Source organism: Bombina bombina, chromosome 6, assembly GCF_027579735.1.
Source record: "Bombina bombina isolate aBomBom1 chromosome 6, aBomBom1.pri, whole genome shotgun sequence".
NCBI lineage: Eukaryota > Metazoa > Chordata > Amphibia > Anura > Bombinatoridae > Bombina > Bombina bombina.
This window is the reverse complement of record NC_069504.1, coordinates 469,564,689-469,576,734: the sequence shown is the minus strand read 5'-3', so window position 1 is coordinate 469,576,734 and position 12,046 is coordinate 469,564,689. Positions and strand designations below refer to the sequence as shown.

The window sequence follows — 12,046 nt, the reverse complement described above, 5'->3', positions numbered from 1 at the left end:
AATCTATTATGATTCATTTTCTCTTAAAGGACCAGCCAACACAGTAGATTTGCATAATCAACAAATGCAAGATAACAAGACAATGTAATAACACTTATTCTGAACTTCAAATGAGTAGTAGATTTTTTTTATGACAATTTTAAAAGTTATGTATTTTTCCACTCCCCCTGTACCATGTGACAGCCATCAGCCAATCACAAATGCATACACGTACCATGTGACAGCATCAGCTATTCACAAATGCATACACACTTATTCTTGCACATGATCAGTAGGAGCTGGTGACTCAAAAAGTTTAAATATAAAAAGACTGTGCACATTTTGTTAATGGAAGTAAATTGGAAAGTTTTTTTAAAAGGGCTTGATTGAGTGTTCCTTTAAATAGTTTTTCTGTCCTATCTCTAGGAACTTTATATTGCTGTTGGAATCTCAGGAGCCATACAACATCTTGCTGGCATGAAAGATAGCAAGGTAATTTTATCATCTTGAGATATTTGTTACATTTATTTAAGGGAAATGCGTCAACAATAATGGTGTTTTTTTTTACTGTAGAGATTAAAGGGACGGTATACACTAATTTTCATATAACTGAATTTGATAGACACCACAAAAAAGAGAAATATGCACATATACTGATATAAAAATCCAGTATAAAACCTTATAGAAACTTCCTTAGAACCGCCCATTTAAGCACTATTGATGAGGTTAGGCTGGGACACCCAGTGAAAGGGGCTGGAAAATCAAGATGAGCAGACACCCCCCCCTCCTTCCCTACATATGAAAAGACCCATTAGACAAAGAGGAGCAAGCTTGAATCTGTAGATGTCAGTATACATCTAAAACTTTGGGGTTTGGTTAAGAGTCTGAAAATCAGCACAATGTTATTTAAAAATAAGCAAAACTATACATTGTTGCAAAATACTCCCAGATAGGCTATATAAATGTATCATCTACAAAACATTTATGCAAAGAAATCTAGTGTGTAATGTCCCTTTAAATTTCACAGCTGCAAGCATAAATTCCAACTTGTTTATAATGTGCATTCGGATCCTTTGTGAGGATCCAAATGTGGAAGTAAGCGGCCACTCTTGCCGTTTTTTCGGAGGCGGATTGATTCTTGTGAAAGATCACCACGCTAAGATCTGGATTTGCACAGATCTTAGCGTGGTGATCTTTCAGAAGAATATAGCCCCATGAACTAAGCACCGCACGGGCAAGGTTCTCAGCTTGAGAACCTGTTCATGCAGCTTTGCAGCGAACAGGCATCTGACCCTGTATGTCCGATGCCCATATCTACCATTACGCACAGCATTGGTTCTTTTTCCATGTTTCTCTGAACTAATTTAAAAAAATAAAATAAAAACAATACAGGAAACAAAATAAATGGGAGAACTGGGCGAGTGTAAAAATAAAAAAAATAAAAAATATATTTTACAAGTAGGGGTAGAATCATGCATACATTTCCAAAATGGGTTAGTTTAAAAATACTAATTATATTTTGCCACTTAGCACTATCTTGTAATGTAGCTTCTAATTTGTAATTAATTTTAATTAAATAGTTAAGGTATAAATTACTAGACTGTGTTGTTTTAGGAAGGTGCACTAATGCTAAATGTGGAACCATAAAATGTTTTCCATTATGTACACCGAAGAATTTTTTTTTTTTCCCATTTCATAGGGTGGTATTTTCCCATATTAAAATAGGTCTACAAGCTAGTTATTTTCCAACATTCCTTAGTCTGATTAAAAAAATAAATTTTAAAAAGTTATCATTTGTGTGAGAGTAATGAAGTGAATACCAATGTCTATAAACAGCTTTAGCACAAGGTTGAAATGATTCTGAACCATACTGTCCTAAATACAGTGCAGCTAGAAAATGCCAGTTACCTCCAGGTTAAAGTAATGGTTTACTGCTTGAGTCAAGCTCATGGATTTCAGTTTCCCATGACATTTGTAAAGCTAGCAGACTTGCTTAAAGCAACAGTAAACTCCAAATGTTTACTGTTTTAAAAGATAGATATTCCCTTTATTACTGATTCCGCAGTTTTGCATAACCAACACAGTTATATTAACCCCTTAATGACCAAGGACGTACCAGGTACGTCCTACAAAAAACGGTCGTTAACGAGCAAGGGCGTGCCTGGTACGTCCTCGGGGGTTTCACGATCGCTTTCACCTGCTTTCAGGGTATTGCAATGATGCATCGATATTGAGGCATCCTGCAATACCCTTTTTTTTTTTTTTTTTTTTTAAAGCAACCGATGCAGAGAGCCTGCGAAGGTGCCAATCGTTGGTGGCGTGGGAGGGATAGCAGGGAGGCGGGTGGGCGGCCACTCCCTGTTCACTGGTGGAGATCCTGTTAGGCAGGATGATGGGTCCGGGAGCGCGCGCAGGAGGCGGGAGCGGTTGGGATCTCTACACTCTGGCAAAGTGTAAGGGAAGGAGGGAGAGGGGGGAATCAATGTTGAAAAAGGGATCAGGAGGGGGCAGGGTATTGAGGGGGGGCAGCTACACTACAATTTTTTTTTTTTAATAATAAAAAAAGGCTAAATTTTTAGCAAACTGGGTACTGACAGACAACTGCTAGTACCCAAGATGGTGGCAAATAGGTAGAGGGGGGAGGGTTAGAGAGCTGTTTGGGGGGGATCAGGGAGGTTGGGGGCTAAAGGGGGATCCAACACTGCAGAATATATGTAAAAATAGAATTAGTGCCTTATTTTAGTACTGGCAGACTTTCTTCTAATTACCAAAAAGCAATGCCAAAGCCATATATGTCTGCTATTTCTGAACAAAGGGGATCACAGAGAAGCATTTACAACCATTTGTGCCATAATTGCACAAGCTGTTTGTAAATAATTTCAGTGAGAAACCTAAAGTTAGTGAAAAAGTTAACTTTTTTTTTTTTTATCTGGCAGTGAAATGGTCTAGATCATTACTTTAGGTTGTCTACTAAAAAACAAAATCTATACATGTGAAGGATTATTCAAGGATTCCTGACAGATGATTTGAAAATAGGAAAGTGCTACTTGTAGTTATTGCCCTATAACTTGCATTTCTAAACTCAGGACAAATTTTAGAAACTATTTAGCATGGGTGTTTTTGGTGGTTGTAGATGTGTAACAGATTTGGGGGGTCAAAGTTAGAAAAACTGTGGGGTTTTTTTCTTCCATTTTTTCATAATTTTATTTTAAAAAAAAGATAGTAAATTATAAGATATGATGAAAATAATGGTACCTTTTAGAAAGTCCATTTAATGGCGAGAAAAACAAAATTTATGCTTACCTGATAAATTTCTTTCTTTCCGGTCATGGAGAGTCCACAATTTAATTCCAATTACTAGTAGGAATTCAACTGCTGGCCAGCAGGAGGAGGCAAAGAGAACCCCAGCAGAGCTGTGAAGTGTCACTTCCCTTACCCATAATCCCCAGTCATTCGGCCAAAGGAAAATGGAAAAAGAAGATAACACAAGGGTATAGAGGTGCCTGAGGTTTATACCAAAACATTTGCCGTCTTAAATGTAATGAGCAGGTTGTGGACTCTCCATAAATTTTGTTTTCTTTCCTATGGCATGGAGAGTGCACAATTTCATTCCAATTACTAGTGGGAACCAATACCCAAGCTAGATGACACAGAATGAAAGGGAGGGAGAACAAGACAGGCGGACCTAAACAGAAGGCACCAACGCTTGAAGAACTTTTCTCCGAAAAGATGCCTCAGCCGAGGCAAAAGTATAAAATTTGTAGAATTTGGAAAAATTATGCAATGTGGACCAAGTGGCCGCCTTGCAGATTTGCTCCACAGATGCTTCATTTTTGAAAGCCCAGGAAGAAGAGACAGCCCTAGTGGAATGAGCCGTAATTCTCTCCGGAGACTGTTGTCCAGCTGTCTTATATGCTAATCGGATAACGCTTCTCAACCAGAGAGAGAGAGCAGAAGTTGCCTTCTGACCCTTACGCTTACCTACAAAAACAACAAACAAGGCAGTAGACTGCCGAAAATCTTTAGTTGCTTGTAGATAACATTTTAGAGCATGCACAACATCCAGGTTGTGTAACAGACGTTCCTTCTGAGAAGGAGGATTCGGACAAAAGGAAGGAACAACAATTACTTGATTGATGTTGCGATTCGATACCACTTTGGGAAGAAAACCCAATTTAGTAGGAAGGACCACCTTATCCGCATGAAAAATAAGGTAAGGGGATCACACTGCAAAGCCGAAAGCTTGGAAACTCTGCGAGCAGATGAAATAGCAAGTAGAAACAAAACTTTCCACGATAACAACTTAATATCAACCGAATGCATAGGCTCAAATGGAGCCTGCTGCAAAATTTTAAGAACAAGCTTAAGGCTCCAGGGAGGAGCAACAGGTTTAAACACAGGCCTGATTTTGACCAAGCCCGGAAAAAAAGATTGATCATCTGGCAGATCTGCCAAACGTTTGTGCAAAAGGATAGACAGTGCAGAAATCTGACCCTTCAGAGTACTGACTGACAAACCTTTCTCCAGGCCATCCTGAAGAAAAGACAAAATGCGGGGAAACCTAACCCGACTCCAAGAGAGAATCTTTCGATTCGCACCAATAAAGGTATTTACGCCATAGCTTATGGTAAATGTTGCGAGAAAACCGGATACTAGCCTGAAACATGGTATCAAAGACCTTCTCAGAAAAACCACGCCTAGCCAAGACTAGGCGTTAAATCTCCAAGCAGTCAGCTTCAGAGAATTTAGATTTTGGAAGAGGAAGGGACCCTGAAGTAGAAGGTCCTTCCTCAAAGGCAACCTCCAAGAGGGAAGAAATGATATCTGCACCAGATCCGCAAACCAGATCCTGCGAGGCCAGGCAGGGGCTATTAGAATCCCGATGCCCTCTCCTGATTGATTGCAAACAATTACTCGAGGAAGGAGGGCAAACAGAGGGAACAAGTATGCTAGATCGAAGTCCCAAGGAACCACCAGAGCATCAATCCGAACTGCTTGAAGATCTCTTAATCTTGACCCGAACCTTGGAAGCTTGGCGTTCAGATGAAACGCCATGAGATCCAACTCCGGAACCCCCCACCTGAGGGTTATCCTTGTGAATACTTCCGGATGGAGAGCCCACTCTCCTGGAAGAAAGGTCTGCCTGCTCAGAAAATCCGCTAACCAGTAGTCCACCCCTGGGATGTGGATGGCAGATAGGAGACAATTGTGAGCTTCTGCTCACTGGAAAATGCGAGTCACCTCCTACACAGCTAAGGAATTCAGAGTTTCTCCCTGGTGGTAGATACACACCACTAAGGAGATGTTGACCGACTGAAATCTGATAAATCGGACTGAACCTAGCTGAAGCCAAGCTGTAGAGCATTGAAGATTGCTCTCAGTTCCAAGATGTTTATTAGGAAAGAAGACTCCTCTTCTTTAAGAACCCCAAACTGCTCCCCTGCCCGATAAATTGGCATCTGTGGTCACAATCTCCCAAGATGGCCTCAGGAAGCAAGCTCCCTGAGACAACCACTAAGATAGTCCCTCACTGTTGAATCTAGGACTATCTTTTGAGAAAGATCCGAGTGGTCTCCATTCCATTGTCTGAGCATGCATAATTGTAGAGGTCTCAGATGGAAACGAGCAGACAGAATAATGTCCATGGAAACAACCATGAGACCAATTACTTCTATACACATTGCCACTGATGGATTGATAGAGGACTAAAGAAAAAATAGGCAGCAAGAAGATTTAATTTTTACCTTCGTCAAGAAAAGACGATCAAGTCTATGATCGTCCTCAAAAAAACTTACCCTGGTAATTGGCACCAAGGAATTAGAAATGCTCCCTGTGTATCATGAGTAATAGTTGACACAATTCTTAGGAGAAAATTTCAAAATACTGAATAAAAAATATGATTTGAAAAAGGATAAACAGCTTGTGCGCACAAATTGCAAGGTGCAAGTAGCTGCAAACCTTCCACTTGCAAGGCAGCTAAGCTAACCATCAGGCTACTACAACCGGCAAAATGTAACAGTCCTGGGTACAACACCCTTTAGTATGAGACATCTACGGTAGGAAAGGGACAAAAATAATAATCACTAGAGCATACATATAAAATGTGTATATGGCAAAATTAAGCAGATATAATGCTTAAAACAATATAAGTATATACCTATACTGAAACAGGATAGAGATAAATTAAATGATAATAAATCCTAAACCCATACTATAAATAAGATAGTCGTAACAACTTGCTTATATACTATAGCCAGCTTTTACGCAGACTTCAGCATTGCTGAAAGGTTAGCTAGGGATAATACAGGAATCCGGCTGGTAGTTTACCCACTGAACCACATGTGGTCAGATTTATAACAATCTCCCGTATATATTCTACTACAGCAATATAATATAAAATACGAACATGGAATAATCTCTAAAGACGTATATTTAATATGTTTAACAGGAAATATAAACCGACATAAGGTTTATTACAATATCCAGAAGATCTTTCTACGGTAGAGAGAGGGATAATCAAGAAAAAATTAATATCCCCCAACTTAAAGGGACAGTCTAGTCCAAAATAAACTTTCATGATTCATATAGAGAATGTCATTTTAAACAATTTTCCAATTTACTTTTAGCACCAATTTTGCTTTGTTCTCTTGGTATTCTTAGTTGAAAGCTAAACCTAGGAGGTTCATATGCTAATTTTTAAGCCCTTGCAGGCTGCCTTTTCTCTCAGGGCATTTTGACAGTTTTTCACCACTAGAGGGTATTAGTTCATATGTGTCATATAGATAACTGTGCTCATGCACGTGGAGTTCAGGTTAGCCAGCTCTGATTGGCTAAAATGGATATCTGTCAAAAGAAGTGAAATAAGGGGGCAGTTTGCAGAGGCTTTGATACAAGGTAATCACAGAGGTAAAAAGTGTATTTATATAACAGTGTTGGTTGTGCAAAACTAGGGAATGGGTAATAAAGGGATTATCTATCTTTTTAAACGATAAAAATTCTGGTGTAGACTGTCCCTTTAAATCTTAATTATGTACAGTAGGCATAAGATAAGATAAGCAGTTCTAATGCTTATAAGACATTTATCATATAATCTACTGTAGAAAAGGGAAATTATGAAAAAATTGTAATATCTCTAAAAACACTCTCATAATATATACGGCAGACAAGGTAAAAAAAAAAGCAGACCTAAAGCTTATACCATAGTCTAACCTTACTATAGCAAGATAGAGATAACATGAAGATTGAAATAATCCAGAAAACATACAGGAAATGAGAGATCGGATAATCAGACATCATATTGTAACAATGTCCAGAATATATCTAAAAAGGATAGGGATAAACCTTCTTGATAAAGGCCGCATAAAGGCTGAAACGTGTAGATGTGTACTTTTGTTCCCTGGATTTTAACCTAAAGACACCAGAGCGCTCTGCGATCGTCTTATTTTCAAACAAGCCGCCAAAGGACTGACAGCGTGGGAGACTCCAGCTGATTGGCTTACATCCGGACACGTGACTACTCCGAGCATACGGAGCCGACTACGTCACACGCCAACGGATCGAGGTTGGAAGAGAGGGGTTACAGAAACTGAGAACGACCCGGACACTAACTCAGGTGATATACATACCCGGCAAAGACACCAGTCGACGTAACACAGAGTAGAGAAGTCTTGCTCTGAAGGTTGGTCGCACTCTCAAGGTAATTGATGCCCCTAGCCCAGATCCGGTAGCGCTTTCAATCATTATACGTGTATCATTGGCAAACTAATGAGTGGAGATTGTTGCTATACTGTACTTGCTGTCTAAATACCCCTGCATTGCCTGAAAAATATCTTATGCTTGAAAAGACTTTGTACAGATTTCAACTATTGGATCATCTTTTTTATAAACGTATCGTTCTAATACTTGAACGGATTTTTAAATAACCCCATTTTTTAAACCATTTTTAAACCACCGGTGGTATAGCATTTTGTGTGAATAGTATTTTGTGTGAATATATGAATTGTTTGGTACATTAAATTATTGTATTATATCTTGATTTCGTCTAATGCATCTATCTTAACCATTTGCATATTGAAAATTAACTCATTTTCTATATATTGAACTTTTGAGATACCGTGCTTGTTTTTTAGCGCCACATCCATCTTTCTTCTTAACACTTCTTTAGAACTGCTCTCAGAGTGCATTTCTTTCTTTGATGTGTGCAGGTATTAGATTGGTGTAAGGAAGTTTAAACCCATTTGTGTTTTCTGGATAGGGATAAACCATGAACATGACAATCCCTAAAAACATCAGTTAAAATGTACAAACTGTAGAATTTTGTAATCATCAGCAGGAAGTCGTAAATAATATACAAATCCCTGCTAAATAGAACAGATAAAGTTAATTAATCATATTACTCTCAATATATATTCACAGAATGAGAGTGAATGTTAATGCCCTTAATGCATAACAATATATATTTAAAAAAAAAAAAAAAAAGAGCATGCATTAGCAAGGAGTTGCCACCAGATGGTGCCAAATTCTAATAGAAACAGAGTATTTATCAGGAGAAAATAAATCCTGAAAAATAAAACTGCAGGATAAATGTTTTATTAAAACAAAATCTCCCTCAATAAAAAAAAAAACCCTCATTTCCTTGTGGCATTATTATCAGTACACAAAAAACTGATATAAAACAACTTAGGAGGGGAAATAACTTAAATTATGCTTACCTGATAATTTTCTTTTCTTCAGATGGAAAGAGTCCACAGCTGCATTTATTACTTTTGGGAATTCAGAATCTGGCCACCAGGAGGAGGAAAAGACACCCCAGCCAAAGGCTTTAAATACTCCTCCCACTCCCCTCATCCCCCAGTCATTCTGCAGAGGAACAAGGAACAGTAGAAGAAATATCAGGGTGAAAAATGTGCCAGAAGAACAAAAATAAGACGCCCCACAGAAAAAATACGGGCGGGGAGCTGTGGACTCTTTCCATCTGAAGAAAAGAAAATGATCAGGTAAGCATAATTTAAGTTTTTCTTCATAAATGGAAAGAGTCCACAGCTGCATTCATTACTTTTGGGAAAACAATACCCAAGCTATACAGGACACAGAATGCAAAAATGGGAGGGTACAAGAGGCGGCCCATTCTGAGGGCACCAGGCCTGAAAACCCCTACCCAACAAAATACTGCTTCGTCCGAAGCCGAGAACAACTTTGAAAAAAAAGGAAAAGGCCCAAGGACACTGACCTGCAAATAGTCCACAGCCTTGCTAGAGACCGCAGGAACTAGACTCGACTGAGTTAACAGCTTCCAAGAGACACCGTCACCCAGCAGTCGGTCTCCAAACACACCCCTTACTAAAGAAAGGGAACAAAGAAGAAAAGGCACAGAGAAAACATGATTGTACTTGTAAAGCGCAGCTAATCACTCTTAAGGGACTCAAAGCGCTGCTCATTTTATCAAACTTGAAAGGAGGAAAGGCTGAGTAGACCTTGCCGGGAATCGAACTTGCAACCCTCGGTTTGCTATAGTACAGAGTAGCCATAGTGCATTAGTGTGCTGAGCTAGCTGTCCAGCTAGCATAAGGAACTCCAGGAAAAAAAAACACTAAAAAGGGCTCAAACACAGAGCAAAAAAAACAAGAAACCGGGTCAGGCTAACAGAGACCCAACCAGTCTCATAGAAACAAGGGGAGGCAACGCCCAGAACCCAGAAATACAGAAACCACGGGATAAGGCCGGGAGTCTGAAAACAGAGAGAGGATCTTCCCCTAACACAGTGCAACCGCACTCTAGAAAGCAACTAAAGACGAAGGTCCCCAAGTCAGAAAAAGGTAGCTCAGAATACCGAAATATTGAGAAACGAAACCTTGTGCAGCAAGCACAGTTAGGTCTGACGAACAGCACCTGAAGCAGAAACTCTGCACGCTGCAGTCATCTAAAAATGACTCAAACTTAAATGCTTGCAGGGCAAGTAGAAAGCAGCTGAAGATAGGATCCTTCAGATTGCTAATTCTTCACTAACGACTGGAGCAATAGATCTCGGATCCTGCTCCAACACCGGACCAGCCCAAGTGACAGACATGTCCAATAGACAGGGGGGACAGAAAAACCCCAACCACAAGCCCCCAGTGAATGGAAAGAAAAAGGGGGGCTCACCCACCCCAACAGAGTTTGGGTGCCATCCGAATCCGCTCCTTCAAAATAAGGCACTCCCAAGGAGAACCCCCTAGGACCTGGAACAGAGAAAAGTGCAATAGATCTGTAGGAAGACCTGTCACTACTCTCCTAGACAGTCTCTATGTAGAGAGATCAATTTCCAACAGGTGGAACAGAGCCCACAGAGCAGCAGATGCTGCCCCTTACAGAAATAAGCCACCTGATCCAACCTCCTACACACAGGCAGGACAATGACCCTCCAGAGAGAGGAAACCGCAGCTCATAAGGAAGACAAACTATCCCCTCAAAAGGAAAGGGCACAGATAAGAACAGCGTACATGTCCACAAGGCATGAAGCCATAGTATGATCAAAACACGGACCAAATGCAAAAATCATCCAGACACCACAGTTGACCCAACAGAGAAACTCCCCATGAAAAAGAGCAAACTCCGTCTGAAGGACAAGTCAGGCCTTAAAGTTTATAACCAGTACCCAAAGGTGGATGTGAACTCTGGCCTTCCTGCTTGCAAGCCCAATGAGCTAGCCCTTATGTCGCAACATAGGGTCCCTGAAAAAACTGGGTCGTCCCGAACTAGTCCACAAGATCATAAGTCTCCAGACATCCAAGATGGATCCAAGACAAGAACTATGGACACGGGACCCAGAATCGTCCTAGAACGAACGACGCCCCCAAGGAACACAAGATACCCCATCTGAACCCGGAAAACGGGTACTGGACTCACTCGTAATTCCCAGCCCAAAGGGAAGATAACACCCTTGGCCGGAGGTCAACACCCCCCTAACAAGGTGCTAGGCCACAACAAAGTCACACGATTTCTCTAGAGCCCAAAGGCCCCAAGGGCAACAAAAGGGGAACGAGAACAGAGTCACCCGAAAGAGAGAGTAGAAAGGAAAGACCAGAGCCTCACAGCCTTCACTTCCTAATTAAGCAGCCAAAGCCGCCAGAAAAAACGGATGAAGTCCAGAAAGTCTCGACCCAAAGGAAGAGAACCTCTAAAAGGAACAAGTCCTAAAAGGACACTTTCAAAGAGACCATGAAAGGCAAAACCGTAATAACGGCGGTATGAAGGACCTAAATCCTCCAAGCCTCCAACCCACAACGGGAAGGAACACTCTAGTTCCCTGAAAAATCGGAAGCGACTGAGCATGTCGCCACGAATCTCAGCGGAGTCCCGGCCCACTAGCTTGAAAGGCAATTGAGGTCTGAACCAATCCCCCATGCCCCTAAGCAACCACTGACCATCAAGTCCTCTCAGGATGCTAGTTGAAGCTTGTAAAATAAAACGAGAAACAACACAAATCATATTGTGATCACTAGGCGTCCTCACCGGACCAACCGGACATAAAAAGGCGCCACGTGTCTGAACTAGGCCTCAAAGACAGAAGGATTTGTACCCAGTCAGGACCAGCCTGAAACCAAGGGCCCCAGCACTGTCAAGGCCACATAGAGTCTCCCCCAAGATGGAGGGCTAAAGAACAGTCAGACAGACTTTTGTAAACAGTGCGACCACAAAATCGTGAGTATCAATTCCAGAGAGGAAAGTTCCCGAAGGAAACATCACACCACAACCTGAGCTTTAGACAAAATAAAAATCATCCTCACCGGATGAAAATAAAAAATAAGGCAACCCGTAGGTTATCGCCCAGGAAGAACAGACAGACCCGCAGTACCAGCCCAACGTGTCCGAAACTTCCAAGCTCAGAACTGGAAAAGGATACACAAATAACAAAGACTATAAGAAGATTACTTCATCCCCTTATGTCAATGTATGCAAGCCAGTCGAAGAGTAAGATTGAGAATCCCCAGACCCATTAAGAGTGGGATCCTCCAGCAATGCCAAAAGCGTGCCTTAGTAGAACATAAAGGCGCCCCAGTCTATAACGAAAGGCGCAACATACCTCCAC

At 40.9% G+C, this 12,046-nt stretch overlaps 1 protein-coding gene across 1 annotated transcript in view; it reads left to right on the top strand.

Moving 5' to 3' along the window:
* Window positions 1-12,046, top strand: part of ETFA (electron transfer flavoprotein subunit alpha) — a 135,157-nt gene that overhangs the window by 89,763 nt on the left and 33,348 nt on the right. Inside the window, exon 10 of the mRNA XM_053717258.1 lies at window positions 406-471. Within this exon, the coding sequence (XP_053573233.1) occupies window positions 406-471 (66 nt within the window). The remainder of the gene's footprint in view (window positions 1-405; window positions 472-12,046) is intronic.